This window comes from Mchenga conophoros, linkage group LG17 (assembly GCF_057382185.1).
Source record: "Mchenga conophoros isolate Kocher_MC1m ecotype Shallow Benthic linkage group LG17, M_conophoros_male_GT1.1, whole genome shotgun sequence".
In the NCBI taxonomy this organism is placed as follows: domain Eukaryota; kingdom Metazoa; phylum Chordata; class Actinopteri; order Cichliformes; family Cichlidae; genus Mchenga; species Mchenga conophoros.
The window spans coordinates 32,497,135-32,513,010 of NC_140542.1; the positions used below are offsets into that span (position 1 = coordinate 32,497,135).

At 41.0% G+C, this 15,876-nt stretch overlaps 1 protein-coding gene across 9 annotated transcripts in view; it reads right to left on the reverse strand.

The window, feature by feature from the left end:
* Positions 1–2,328: 2,328 nt before the first annotated feature.
* Positions 2,329–15,876, reverse strand: part of znf800b (zinc finger protein 800b) — a 32,046-nt gene continuing 18,498 nt past the window's right edge. For all 9 annotated transcript variants that reach the window (XM_085251713.1, XM_085251714.1, XM_085251716.1 and 6 more), the window contains 9 exons: positions 12,839–12,934; positions 11,189–11,332; positions 8,503–8,683; positions 8,225–8,414; positions 7,977–8,139; positions 6,914–7,278; positions 5,646–6,815; positions 5,157–5,266; positions 2,329–4,668 (listed from right to left, as the gene is read on the reverse strand). In XM_085251713.1, the coding sequence (XP_085107839.1) occupies positions 5,165–5,266; positions 5,646–6,815; positions 6,914–7,278; positions 7,977–8,139; positions 8,225–8,414; positions 8,503–8,683; positions 11,189–11,332; positions 12,839–12,934 (2,411 nt within the window). In that variant the 3' untranslated portion in view covers positions 2,329–4,668; positions 5,157–5,164. The remainder of the gene's footprint in view (positions 4,669–5,156; positions 5,267–5,645; positions 6,816–6,913; positions 7,279–7,976; positions 8,140–8,224; positions 8,415–8,502; positions 8,684–11,188; positions 11,333–12,838; positions 12,935–15,876) is intronic.

The following is a 15,876-nucleotide window of genomic DNA, read 5'->3' on the forward strand; positions in this document are numbered from 1 at the left end:
ACGACACGAAGCTGCCACACGAAGCGCGAACCCCCCTGTCCCCCAGCTCTACGTGAAACATATGTATGTATTGGAGGCGTCGGGTCTGCATCTGCCGCCTGCACCAAATCATCCTCTAATTGCGCCACTGTCGTCCAGCAGAATCCACCCATTCAATCAAGTTTATTACCAGTCAATCGGATCGATTGTTTCCACAGTGGAAGGCGTTGGTTATTAGAACACGTTAATAAGTCATCAGAATATGCTCAGGCGGTTGTGCCACACTCTTAATTGCTTCAACTTCAGTCCGTTTTTTGTTTTTTGTTTTTTACTGCGCCCATTGATTCCCCCTTCCACACACCCCTCCTCTTCCTCTTTGTACAATCATAGCGCCATGGTTCTTTGTGGTGAATGGAATTAAACAAATGAACCGCATCCCATCTGCTGTGTAATAACAATTTGATAAGCTGTGTGGAGTCAGAAACCAGGCAATTGAAACAGACCCGGGTGTTCCCTCATGTGACAGCGTGTAAGATGTGCGCAACACGTCCAATTTGTGGCTTTTCCGATTCGGAGGGAGGTGCATAGACGCGGAGCAATGGCACCATCTAGCGGTGGATGTCTTGTAATTGCAACAGGAAAGGGGCAGGTGAGCGTTATCAAATTCCTAAAGAAAATTAAAAGAAAGGAAAGAAAGAAAGATAAAAAGAAAAAAGTCATGGGAGGAGTTGAATAAAACAGTTTTGAAGTTTTTCTTTTTATAAATATGTACATGAGCTTTAATTCTATGGACTCAATTGGCCAATATAAGAAGTGTACTAAAATGAGCTTTCAAGTTAAAGTGTAACCTTCATGTCTACACTAGTAATGGGTTCATTTTGTTCCATCTCCTTTCATTTTATACCTCTGTACATAAGTTAGCTTGTTTGTTTGTTTTCAGGTCCCCTGAGCTCAGGACGTCAACTTTGAAGTAGGTCCTGTGACAGTGATGACTAAACTCTTCACGTGCCAAATTCCTTTCAGTTGATTTTCGAAATCTTCTTCAAAAACGTTACATTTGTTCTTTTTTAATGTTATTATGGTACAAACAGCTGTAATAAGTACTTATACAAAAGAGCTTTCATTTCTAGATAGGTCTACTGAAATTGGAGTAAGTGACAGATTTGTATCGGGCAATTTTAAAGGTAGTCGAGTATTTCCACCAGATACATGACTTATACACCTACTTCTTTAATTAGACTTTGCTAGTACATGGTTGGACCTTGTGTTTTTAGAACTGCTTTAATTATGCATGCCTGAGACTCAACAAGATGCTGGAGACAGTCCTCCAAGATTCTGGTCCATATTGACATGATATCATCACACGGTTGCTGTAAATTTGCTCTATTGGATTGAGTTCTGGTGACTGTAGCATTAATTTGACTACAGTGAACTTATTGGTTTCACGTTTAAGAAACCAGTTTGAGATGATTTGAGCTTTGTGGCATGGTTATCCTGCTAGAATGGACCACCAGAAGATGGGTGGCTGGACTTTTAAGGGGTTAGCAACAATATCCAGGTATGACAGTATCTTCTATTGTCCAGTTTCCTGTTCTTAGCTGACAGGAGTGGCTGCTGCTGTAGCTCATCAGCTCTTCAACCACTGACATCTGTGTTCAGAGATGCTCTTCTGCATACCTTTGCTTCAACGACAGGAACCATCCTCCTCTTACCTGTAGACCCTAGAGATGGTTGTGTGGATCAGCAGAAAGAAGAGTCCATCTGGCACCAACAGCCACACAACAAAGTCTCCCAAATCGCTTTTCTTCCTCATTATGCTGCTCAGTTTGATGTTCAACAATTTGTCTTGACAGGCAGACACTGCTAGTAGCAGCAGCATTGACCTACTGCCATGTGATTGGTTAATTATATGTTTGTGTTAATGAGCAGCTTAATACGGTGTACCTAATAAAATGGCCAGTGAGCATATCTGGCAATGTTGTTTGCAGAGATTGAAATTATTACCCAGTGTAACGGTGTGGCTCACTGTCTATGGACCTACTGATATCAGCCTTTGACTGTACTTACGAATAGATATGTGTTCATATCTTTGAATAATATTTCCTGCACTCAATAAAATGTCTCTTACTGTCACCACCACAACTCAGTGGCATTAAAAAATAAAAAGATGCATTTCAGCAAAGTTGGGCGGGGAAAATGGAAAGCTGGGAAAAAAAGCCAAGTCTCCAAAGACATAATTCTTGAAAAACCAAATGAAATCTGCAAACGTTGTAAACAAACAAGACTGATTGAAGTAGGTGACTCACACTTCAAAGAGAGAGAAAAAGACAAAGCCACACAACAACCTACTGAGGTTTAAAGCAGTATAGTTTTATTTAAGTGGTTGGTTTCAACATTCTTGTCACTGAAAGGCTTTTCTAACGCTTGTCAAATGCTCTAGAAGGTGAGCTTAATAACATTACAACTTATGATTAAAGAAATGTCAAAATTAAAAAATAATAATAATAATCTAAAAGTCTCTTGAGGTTTCATTCCTGCTCTCTTCTGGACACATTTCAACAACAAAATCTCCTCCTTCAAACAGTGTAAGATTTTAAAAAAAGAAAAGAAAAAGAAAAGAACTAATGGTGGAACAATGCAAGCTTGCCTCAGCAATAAACAATTACAGAGTTGTAACTAGTCAGACGTGTTAAAAGCATATGGCCAACCAACACAAGTGAGTAACTATTTTGACTATTAGAACTATTATTTATACCATCCGTGCAGGATGGATCGATATATACACACTGTCAAGACCTCGCTGCTCTAGCATTTTGGGTTATAAAAATAAAGTTTGGTCTTTCCTTTTTTTCAGGTTTTGTTCCATTTCATGGCTTTCTGTTTGAACAGTAAGACATATCTGCTTTTGGTCTTCCTTGATCCTTTCTTTCCAACTCTTATGTGCCAGTGTCTCAAAGACTACCATCAGGAGCTGTTAGCAAACAAGTAAACCCCAACCCTTCCATCCCTCTCAAGTTTGGGTACAGGAAATCATATTTTGAATGGAATTCATACAGTACTTGGTAAAAAAAAAAAAAAAACAACAAAAAACAATCTTACAGGTAAGAAGGGAAAGAAAAGTTCATGCCCCTGCATGTTTAAGTGGATGTAACAAAATACTTAATGCCAATTGTTAAATAAGGGGAATTTAATAGTTTTGCTTTCTGGATTTGTGGCTTTCTTATTATTCAAACCTGCCATGCGTGCTGCTTTAGGCACTGAGGTTGAGACACATCTACCAGGACCTGTGATGGAAAGTACAGTAACTAAAGGAAGAATCAGCAAGATGACAGTGGTAAGAAAATAATGTCTTCCAGTTAACAGTTTAAGGCAGTATGGCTGTTGGTGACCTGTCACATCCTGCAAACATTCAAGCACACATTACTCCACATAATGTGCTGTTCAGTTCCTTCTCGCTGTAATTTAGCATGCAGGGTGTCAGTTTGATAGTCCAAATGTTTCCCCTGCTGTACCACGTGTTGTTTCAGACTTTTATAAGTGGGAATTTGATTCATTTCTATAAAGTGAAAGATTCCTTCCAGAGTACAAAAACGTTCTCTGGAAGGATAACCTGGTGGTACAGGGTACTGTCATGGTAAAGGAAACACCCTTTACAAACATGCAATCACACCAAGTAGATAAGGCAGAAAAAACAGTGATTACCACATGAAACTGATTGAAGTGATATTAGAAGAAGCACGCACACATTTTGTTTTTTAAATCTTTAAAGAAAACTTAAAAATCCACTCTGGTATTTCCTTTTCTTTGGCTGTACCCTGTAATTCATAACATCTGAACTTGTTGCGTCACTTTAGAGCTGACTAAATCCGACAAGTTTAAATTTCTGGGACAATGTACGTGACAAAATAGAGACTATTCAATTCTAAGGCGAGCATCAAACACTTTGGCTACAGTTTCTCTTCCTGGAAAGACAGCAGGGCACAAAAGTGGTCCAATCAACACAGGAATCAAGTAAGAGGGGGGAAAGCAGATGAACCAGCTGAATATAATAGGTCTGCATCACACCCAATTTAAGATATGGACATACATATAAGTCATAAATTAATGAAATGCTGCTGTAAGGATATAGGTTCATTTTGTGTAGGGTTAATTTAGCTTTATCTCTCAGTCTGTTTTTTTGCAGAGACCACAATCCAGGTCTGATTTCCCTCCCTCTCTTACACACACACACACACACACACACACACACACACACACACACACACACACACACACACACACACACACATAGATTAACTTCATCCTTTTACTAAAGGCCGTTTACAGGAGCAAAGCAGTACAAACTAGTCATCTGCATATGGATCCATATTCACATCTTGTAGTAGGTAAATAGAGAATATATATACCAGTAGTGAGTCTCTGTGTAGATAGCAGCGCCACCATCCAGCATGCTGGCTGGCTTCATCATGAAATTATACATGAATGTGAGATTCCAACAATATATTTGGTTCTTAAGCAAATGTGGAACATAAAACTGTTTGTACTTCACTCCTCCATCGGGCTCCGTTGTTCCTTTTTTGTTTGTTTCCTTCACATTTCCATCATCTTTTTCCTGTGCTTGCTCCATCTGCCTATTATTTTTCCAGTTTGTCATCGTTAGTGGCTCGCTAACCCTTTATTCCAGGGGGTCTGTGTGGAGACAGAGAGCAATGTAAAAGTGAGGGTAAAAAAATGATCAGAATGAGTTAAACGAAGAATCAAGGGAGAAGCAGGAGGTAAGAAAAAAGACTTCTAATGAGCAGAGTGATACACAGAGAAGTAAGTGAGAGTGAGCATGCAGGAAACAGCTGGTAAATCATGCCAAGCAGTTAATTAAAGGAGGAGAAGGAGGAGGAGGCTGATTGGGATTTCTCATCTCTGCCCAGGGAGTGGTCTTCAAGACTAACAAATAAACACACATTTCCTGCCACAAAGGAAACTGGCCCATCTCAAACACATTTATAGATTTGCTCAGGTATAAATGCATCTTGCAGGAGCTTGTCTTTTTGCAGTTTTGGCACACACATCAGGAAACAGAGAGGGAGACAAAAAAACAAAAAGACAAACTGGCAGGGTGAGAACGAGGCAGCGATGAAGCAGCGGACTCGCTGCACTGGAGGGAAACTCTGTGTTCTTACACTGTTTTTCACCAGACCAGGGATTTGGAGCGGGTGCTGACTCCTTTCCTCCTGCTGGCTGCTGCTGTCGTTGCGTTACGATGGCTTCGCTTATGTGACTCCAGGTACAACTGAGGAAAATCATTCACAAATACATTCAAATGTTATGCAGATGTATGCTAGTGGTTTATTTTCATTTTATGAAGTCACTACTGGCCAAATGTGTTTTAATGTTGTGGTTGCAGGAAAAATAGCATACGGATGAATGCTTAATCTATGGATGACTTTGATTAATCAATTAATCATTTTGCTTATATACCAGAAAACTGCAGAGAGTCCAAGGTGACTCATTTAAATGCAAATTTGTGCTACTTCCTGTCTCGGTCAGAGCACTCTTTAAAACTGTTGACATTTTTAACCTCTGTAAGACTTTCTGTGGTATAAACAAAGGTTATTTGGTCTTTGTCAGTATCTGCCTATTCTCACAGGGAGAATTCGTGTCAGTCATACCTTCTTAGCAAAGGCCCGTCCACACTGGTCACAAGCGTGAAGGGAGAAATTCTTTGTCACTCTGACTTCAGTGGACGATGTCCCCGTGCTGCTCTCTGACTGGGCGTCATGTCGCCGCGTGTGTGGGGTTTGGTTGCTGGGTGAGGAAGAGGTGGTGGTGTTGGTGTTGGTGGAGGAGGAGGAGGAGGAGTTGTTGCGTTGGTGTGTGTGTTTTTCGCTGCGGCGGGTCAGCGGGGGGCTGATGGGGTGGTGCTGATGGGTCTGCTGTCTCTCTTGCTTACGGGTGACGGGAGGGGACGGGGTGAAGACTGTCGACGACAGCTCCTGTTGTTTACGAGTGACGGGGGCTGGAGGTGGGGCAGAGGAAGAGGAGGCTGAAGAGGCTGTTGGGCCAGTTGTGGAGCACTCTTGCTTACGGGTGACGGGAGGTGAGGGGGAGGAAGACGACGAAGCGTGACGTCCGTTCACTTCCTCTTTGACGCTGCTGCCTGTCCTCTTGTTCGAATTGTTGAGGACTACCTCTGCTAGCCTCTTCACTGCCCTACTCTCCAGTTTGGGCATGATCTTGGCGAGGTACGTGGATGACTTCTTGTGAACTACGGTCACGTGACGCAAGACGTCGCGCTTGCGACGCGACTCGTAGCGACAGAGAGGGCAGCGGTAGAACTTAATGAAGATGTCGTTGCCGTCTGTGTGCAGCTCAATGTGTTTTGTTAAGTTCTGACGTGAGCTGAACTGTCGTTTGCACAGCTTGCAGAAGAGCTGCTTAAAGTCAAAGCCCACTGACAGTTTCGTCATTTTGGTGGCCATGCTGCCACTACACGCGTTTCCCCCACGGGAGGATGATGATGATAATGATGTCATTTTTGGGCTTGACGGGGCCTCTTCCTCCTTCACCTTCGTGGCATTGTGTGCCACAGAAACTCCTTTAGCTGTGCCAGTGCTGTCACTAGGAGAAGGTGCTGGACTGCTGACAATGTCCTCGTCGTCTTCTTCATCCGAGGGCTCCACTGCTTCCTCCTTAACCCTGACATTGTTGCTGACAGACAAGTTAGTGCTGCTGTTGTTGGAAGTGGCTGCTGCAGCGGTGGACGTTGCTGTACTAGAAGACTTGCTGCTTTTCATGCTGTATATCTTGTGGACTATACGCATGTGCCTCTTCAACATGAGCTGAAACACACAATTGAAATTCAAAAATTAATTCACGTTTGTTTTCTGAAGGAGCAAATTACATGACGACAAAATACCAACTTATTAACAAACCCTACCTGTGAGCTGTAATTCCTCTTGCAGAGCGTGCAGCGGCATGATGCCGAGTTTGCCTGTGTCGAGGCCGGGAGCTGAGTCTGAGGTTTGGCTTGGTTTTGGTTTGAAGATGATGTTTTAGAGTTCACAGGGGTGGACTTGGAGCTGTGGCCACGTGTTGGCGAGGCATTGCTGCTCTTTCTGGGAGGCGTGACTTCCAGTGAGAAGGGCTGGCCGGGACGTGAGGCTATGCTGGGTGTGATGGTGTCCCTTCGCAGACCACGATGCACCTCATCAAAGTGGCGTCGCACATTAGCTTTGGTAGCGAAGGTTTTGAGGCACACTGGACATGACTTTCCAGTAGGTGTGCTGAGTGTCCTCGGCCGACCTGTGGTGTCATGAAAAGGGTTATTATTGCGAACGATAATTCCTGCGGAAAAGTAAAAATTTCATTTAACATTAAAAAAACTAATTTTTTATAGCATGGTAGGTAAACACAAAGAACAATGAATAATAGCAAATGACCACAATTCGATACTTCACGTGGAATGTTTAGAACAATGTTACCAAAAATGACATCTAAAAAAATTCAAGCCCAGGCACTCGAGGTAGGTTTAAATGAGTAATAAATGCCTTTTACTTCATCAGGCTAAAGACATGAACATTTTTTGAAGGTTTACATTCACCTAACACTCAAAAGATCCCCAGTTTGAGAGACTGGGAGGTGAAACAAATGCCTTCAGGGCTGTTCCAGGAAGGGCATACCATCTGATGTGGTGACCCTTTGTGAATAACAGAGGAACCAAAAGAAGCTTTTCAGTGTCAGTTCTTTGTAAAAACAAGTCAATAACTTTTACAAATATTGTAAGGGTATGCAAAATACTGTTACACAATAGAGGGAGCAAGTTATTAATATTACAGTAATGCAAAGATCCATTTATTTTTCTTTTTTCTTAAAGAACAAGGAGGATTGTGGGAAAGGACACAATTTTAAGTAAGTTTTGTTAGATATTATAATTTGTCAGGACAGGAAAAGCACAACAGAAACTACTAGTCAATTTACCAGCACAAATACAGATTGCATACCTTTCACCATGGACAGCAAGCTCGTAGGAACTGTGCGTGTCTCTGTAAACTTTCTGAGTTCCTCGAGTTTTGTCTGGTGCATTTTGCGGCAGTGGCGTCTGATGCTGCGGCGCGAGTTGAAGTCTTGACCGCAAAGACAACAGGAGATTGTCACATCTTCAACCTGAATGAGAGTGAGAGAAATAAGACTGAGTTACTCAGCATCAAAAAGAAGACAACGATTTGTCTTTGTTCTCTGCAACACCTACCCCACTGTTGGACCCCTCATCCTCAGGCGGTGGCTGCTCCTCTTTAGCCTCCTCTTCAGGCTCCCATCTCCTCTGTCCCTGGTTGTGTCCTGGGCTGTTGTGGCTTTCTGGTCCAGCTGTCTGGTTTGCCTGGTTATTCTCCACACTTTCCATTGATTCGCCCTCCCAATTTACTGGACTCTCTCTGGCACTGCAAGAAATACAAATATATCAGAAATGAAGAAAAGACATGATCTTAGAAGTTGTGGTACATCTTACTCCATCAGCGCAGTGCTGACCTGGGTGTGTGTGATGGAAACCGAGCAAGCTCCTCCTCTGTGGTGAGGTACTGAAACACAGCCTTTGTGGTGGTCTGAATGGGCTCCAGTCGGACTACGTAATCTGGCCGATCGGCTCGTGGATAGATAGCATCCAGTAAATCCTTCATGGCAACACTCTGCCTGTCATCACCTGATGAACCTATGAAAGAAAAATCCCAAGAAACAATCAATCAGCTGTTTGTCACATAATACACAAAAGAAAAACAAATGTATGCAAATAAACACAAATAAACACAAGTATATGAGTGTGACACAGATGTTCAGTCTCAGTGAAATCTTTAGAAGCTGAACTTAAGTCTGTATGACTTGAAGGCTATTCTGGTGCAGCTGCCTTATAAAGAGCAAGCTAGAAATTTGTCATGAAAACATTTGCCTTGCTAAAAATAAAATGCTAATACCGGCTGTGTTCACATGAGGTTACTACAGAGCCATGTTATACTGACAACACCCATTTAGAAAGGATATTTGAATCTATATCGGAAAAAAAGATCATGAAGACAAGGTAACCCAAAATGAAAAGATTTTAATTAGTGGAAAATGATCCTCATTCAGCTGTAATGCCATCACCTGAAAGACTGCAATTTGGCCTAATGAGCTGCTACATCATACTATTAAAAAGAGAAACAGAAGCAGTCATTGTATTCATTTAAAATCTCTGACCTGTGGCAAATTGCACAAAAGCATCAGATAAAAGTGCCCAAATCTAAACGGACAAAATAATCTCACAGGGGCCGACCAGCTTTTCTCTTTCATTTTCTTTTGTGCTACTGAAAAGAGGAGAGAGTGAAACAACATTTAATATGGTTGGAGTGTAGAGTGGTTGTGGTGATTCAGGTTATGTAGTGAATGGATGAGGGTGCAGGGCTACAAAACACTGTCTCTGTGCCACCTTAGATTAGCACATATCCTTATCCACAAAGAGTATTTTATTTCAAGTAAATGCAAATGTTTACTCTTGACAGGATTAGGGTTTCCTCAACAATAATAAAGCCCTTATTTTATTCTTATAAATCACTGTGTGGTATGGGAACTGCAACAAAACTGATTTAAAGTCCCTCAGGTGGATTATAAGGACAGCAGAGAAGATCACTGTGGCCCTACCACTTACAGAACTATACAATGAACACTGTATCTGCTCTACAGAGCCCTCCCATCAATTGTTTACTGCTCTGCTGTCCGGCATATCTGAGCATCCAAACCAACACTCCCAGACACTGAAATAGCTTCCTCTCCCAGGCAGTAAGCCTCCTCAAAGCTTGGGGCACCAAGAGAGTGAACACAGGCTGCACTCACTCAGTCATATTTTACACTCTAGCATGTCTACACTGTATGGACATGCTTTAGACCACAGGTGACAAACTCCAGGCCTCGAGGGCTGCTGTCCTGCTTGTTTTCCAACTAGCCTGCCCTTGTAGCTTCTTATTGGCAAAGCACATGTAAACCAGATAATCAGCAGCAGGTAATGCAGGGATGTCTCAAAAACAAGCAGGATGCTGGCCCTCGAGGACTGGAGTTTGACACCTCTGCTATAGACTAACATACCTCACTAGCTCTACATTGAGACATACACAGCCACCTTAAATGGCACAAGGAAATTTACGCTCTTTGAATAACCACATATGTTATCCTCTGGTATATTTATACACACTTTATAGCTACCAGTGCTGTTACTGTAAAGTCTGCCTCTGTGGTTGTTATCGCTACTGGCAATGTAATCATGATGTCAGTGTCTGCACTGTAGGGTTGTCTTGCACTGTTATGTAGTGCCTCATGGGTCTTACCTGTATTGAACAAGTATGAATGAGTCATTTTCTAATATAATACACAACAAACCTTAGTTGATAGACTCCCGATTAGGAAAAACAAAAACAAAGCTGTACTTACTGCCGCACAGATCAAAAAGCAGATGAAGATAAGATACAATTAAAAGACTTTTTTTTTTACAAGGTAAATAATATAACTGACTGTTCATACCAAGACAGCACTGTTTCTTAAAAGAAAGCAGAGAAAGCTAATGGAAAAATTGCTTGAAGACTTTCTTAGTGTACATCCTTCCTCTTGTAAAGCAAAGAGACGTGGACTCATACTATGGCTAATGAGGAGTAGATAAAACAAATGGTGCGAGTTCAAAGTCACTCTGCTTAGTAGTACGAGAGGAGAAACTGCATGATGGATAGATGTGCAATGGGATGTGGGTTTGTGTGTACAAAGACAGAGACAATAATGAGTATGAGACAGATGGCATGAAAGAGAGTAAAGGAACCTTGGGAGTGAGATAAAGTCAAATTTGAAGAAGCAGAAGGCGACGTTAAAGAAATCAGAGGCTTTTTTTCCCCTTGCCAAGGGCATTTGTGTGTGGGTAACCTCAGGGATTTATGGGGCCCAAGCTGAAGTGAAGTTTGATCCCTGCTTTATCCGGGGACTTACAGTTTGTCTGGGGGTGTTAACAAGTTAATTTGAATGCCCCCAGTCTTCACAAAAGGTCTGTCCCCAGTTCTTGCTGTACCTATTGATTTTATTACTGAGTTTTCAGACATCTTCTCTGCTCTTTTGGGGGCTTTCTCAGCAGAATTTGGATCATGAAGATGTATTCCAGACATGTTGACGAATGTGTGTCTTCATGCTTAGGCACGTTGTCACTGACCATCAGATTCAGGCAGGCGTGATAGGCAGTAGTACTCCTTATGTGTGATGAGGTTGGGCAGGCCTCTGAACAGACTGCGGCACAGTTTACACTCAAAGATGGTGTCCACCTCCCTTAGCAGCATGTGTTTTAGCTGGCTGGTGCCTGCAACAAAAATATAAGGAGTCAAAAGCACAGATACAGTATTTTCAAAAACAGCCCTAAGCGTAGGTTGGCTGCAGCATCATTATGCTGAAGGACATTTTATTAGATAAAATTTGAATTCATTTATATTTTCACTTTTTTTAAGACTCTGTATTATATCTTGATATAAGAAACCGCATAGAAAATTAGGATTAATCACAGAGGAATGATAAGTTCCTGTATGCATGAAAACCCTGTAGGGTAACTGTGATAGATATCATAATCCCTGGAATTAGTACTTTGTTCTTTTAAAGGATTTCTGATAATGATAATGAAGTCTTTGTATTAAGGACTACACTCCTTTCATCACTTTTACTTTTTCAAAAACTGTCATTCAGCATTCATTTCAATTGCGCATCTGTTCAGTGCTTTATTGGGTATGTGACGCATTGCTGCACCTTCCTTTTATTTACATGTGTCCATATATATATGCACATAGACACATTTATGTTATGCAAAAATCAGAGTAAACACCGTTAGGAGGACTCACACAGATGTCAGAACCACACACACACACACACACACACACACACACACACACCTGCCACTTCATTTTATCCTTTGCCCTCTGCCACTGGCTCAGAACTATATGTGTAGTGGCATGGATTACAACAGCAAGGCATAACCACAGTGCGCTTACAATTTAGAGGTACAGAGCAGAAGATCAGACTAAACACAACTGGCTGAGTTCAAGCAGAATAATCATTATTTCAACAGAAACATAATCTACAGTATTTTGAATATTAATGACTATTGTATTGTACTGTTGATTTGTTTTAAGAGACTTAGTTGGAAGGAAAAGCTTTCGATTTAATAAAATCTGTGTCTGAACCTTCACCTATGGGCATGAGCTCTGGAAAGCTTTTCAAGCATTCCCAGCTGGGAAGAGAACCGGGGGTAGACCCAGAAATCACTGGAGAGGTTTTATAGTTATATAGCCTCGGGAAGACCCAGGAGGAACTGTAAAGCACTGCTGGGCAAAGGAAGACCAGCTAATAGGTGCTCACTGTCATCAGATAAGGAGACTTTACATTGCAATACATCATCTACATATGTGCCTTTCAGGCAGACTTCAAGCAGACTGACCACAGTGTCTACAGCTGTTCATGTCCTTGTCCGCAAGAGAGCATAATCATGGCTTCAGGAATCAAGAAGTGCAAGATGGATGGAAGAGAGGGATCCTTTTTTCTTAACTCCTTATCCAGTTCAGGGTTGCCTCTTTTCAATGTAGCAATTTGCTGATATTTTTCAGACTAACCAATTAATCTATTAAATAAACAAATTAGAAATCAATAAAATTTGTGGTATAAAGGATGGCAATCCTGCTGATGTGTTACTGGGATTAGATCACAATTCCTTATGGCACTCCACTGTGAAAACTGTCAACACATATTCAACTGAAAGAAGGGAGCAATGACAGGAGTTCATAAATAAGAATGACATGAAGGACAATAAGAAAACACAAACCAGAACGGAAGCATTCAATTATCTGCTGAATCCCAGACTTGGAGGTCTGCAGAGGCTGCTGGAGCAGAGGAGGATCACCCGGCTCCACACAGAGACCTAAAAAGAGAGAAAGAGAGAGAGCATTTTATTAAAGTGAGCGTGTAATTACAACAGAGTATGAAAGCCACTGAGAAATAAAGCATCACCTAGAAATTCTGGGGAGCTGGTGGGAACAAAGTATATTGCCAACGCCAGTGCTTAAAGGGCAAATACAATCAGAGTCAGACAATGAAGTCTGTTCAGGATAGTGATTCATTTTGAAATCATTACCTTCTAATACACACACACACACACACACACACACACACGCACACGCACACGCACACGCACACGCACACGCACACACACACACACAAAATGAGAAAGCTTGCCTTCTATCTTTGCCTTCTAGGATCAGCATTATAACGGAAAGGAAACACAGGACATGGGTGTAAATGAAAAAACACCCTTTACAAATGAAATCTCTCTGCAGGGATTGCTCAGAGGACTACATCTCAAGTGGGAGTGATGAAAAATGTGCAGTGGGAGGGCAGAGGCGTGCTGCTGGCAAATTTTTGTGCCGACTCCAACAGAGGTCGGCGACAGCAAAGGATTGGATACTCCGACTTGGGTCTAGCACAGTGCCACATTATCTGCCAAAAGAGGAACATGGCGAAATTTACTGATGTGCACTGGAGAATATTTTTTGCTTATGCATGACCTGCAATTACTGGAGGATATAGACTGAGAAAGCAGCAATCCTGATCATGGCAGGGATTTAATGTTTTGTTTGACGTATGTGCCAGCTTTTTCACTAGCTTCCCTTTAATGCATGTAATCATTCATTCAATTGTCATATAATACAGGGAGACAATTGTCCTTTACTCCTCTCTTGTTTTCATGCAAGTTGAATTGATTTATGTTCACTCTCAGTGTAACAGTACTAGCCAACAAGTTTTAAAAATGTAAATCAGATATAAAATTTTCTACCTGCATGAAAGATCAAATTTGTTGCCACAGTGTTATTTATTGGCCTTAGTGATAATAGTTGTTTGTTATTGATTGAACGAAACACTTTTTAAACCTTTTTTTAAAGCTTTTTAAACCATTTTCAGACCGTAAGTTTGTTGTTTATTTGCTTTTGTTTTTTTTTAAATACAATTACTGTTTTAGTCTTCAATTCAAAACCTGTGGTCATCATCAGAAACAAGCTACCAAGCAGCAACCACCACGTCACTGTCATTTTTTGTAAACATACATAAATAAATAAATAAATAAATAAATAAATAAATAAATAAAATGCATCATTAGGATGTGATCACAACATCCTGTGCCACAACACAATGAACACAATCAGCACACATTCATGGAAAGAAAGAAGTTTGAACGTATTGGTCTTAGAGTCAAACAAATTTAGTTTTCTGTTGTATAAAACATTAAATATAACATAGCAGGAGCAGAGCTTTGGTTCTTGCATTATTTATAGAAGCTGACTGTGGCTGAAAGACCTGCAGTGGTTTACTGAAATGACTTATGGGTAGGTAAAGTGCCCTCATCCTACCTCCTCTATAATAAAAGGTAGAATGAGGGCATAATTTTTATTTTGTATGTAATTATTTTTTTGTATTCCATGAACAATTTTTTTTTACATCAATACAATCTGAGATGGGCATACAAACAACCACGGGGTGTTTACCTTCACATACACCACCACACACCCTGTTATCACCTCAAAAAATAAGATGCCATTGAGAACATTGTTTCTACTGCGACAAAAGAGCTGTTTGTAAAAGCAAGGCTACCACAAGGCTCCAAATAAAACATTATCATTGCTTCCAGTTGTGACAAATATCCACTGTTTGTCTCCCTCTGAAGCATGCACATATATTACAGCCCACAAACTACCATTTGTGTATCTTGGAGATTGTAGCGGTACCCTTTGACTGGCATTCTGTTAATTCGTGGAAAGCTCTGCTATTTCCAAGATGACGTTAATTAATCTCATGTTGGAATTCAGAAGCTGAGACATTTCATGTTTAAAAATTTTGCACTGGTACAATATATTTTAATGCCAACTAGGGCAGCCAGATTTTTAAGTCATGATTACTGTGATTAAAATGCATCAAGGCAACAACATTACTGTGATATGAATAGAAAATGTGATAAAGGGTTTTGTCTTTTGTCTTTTTTTATCAAGTTAAGTCAGTATAACTTTAACAAAGGCAAACAAAAAGAACAATTACATAATTATTTCACATGTCCTTTAGTGCAGCGGTCCCCAACCCTTTTTGCGCCACGGACCGGTTTATGCCCGACAGTATTTTTACGGACTGGCCTTTAAGGTGTCGCGGATAAATACAACAAAATAAAACTAGTACCGGTACCGAAAAACAGAAGATTTATTCATAACACACGTGAAAAGACCCAGGAAAACTGAGTTAACGATAAAAACGATAACAAAATAACGCTGAAACCCGATAAAAACCCTGAAAACCATACATTTCACACCTGAGCGTCAACTCTCGCGACCCGGTACCAAACGACTCAAGGACCGGTACCGGTCCGAGGCCCGGGGGTTGGGGACCACTGCTTTAGTGGTATCAATATTTTATTTTTAAACAGCATGTTTATAAACAATACAAAGTTATCACATTACTTTCATCTAGTTATCAATTGTCTACTTTTAAGAAGTTTCTACAATACTGGGAGGCAGGTCTACTCAAAATGCCATACACACCTTGAGTAGACCTGTTTTGTGTGAAAGTGGTGTAACTGTGGTTGGTTTACTCTGATCTGAATTCTTTCATGAGTTTGTAAGCGTGTAGCCTCTTTCCAAGATGTGGGTTTTGTTTCACACAGAGAAAAAGCCCAAGCAAACTCCAAGTGAACCAAGTGAGAACATTGAGTCTGCTTATTGGCTAGATGTTACTGGGGCAGCAGCAATAAAACAAAATGAAAAAGGTACTGTGTTCTTGATAACACGGAGAATTTCTCTAAACAGTATATCTGGGTGATATTTC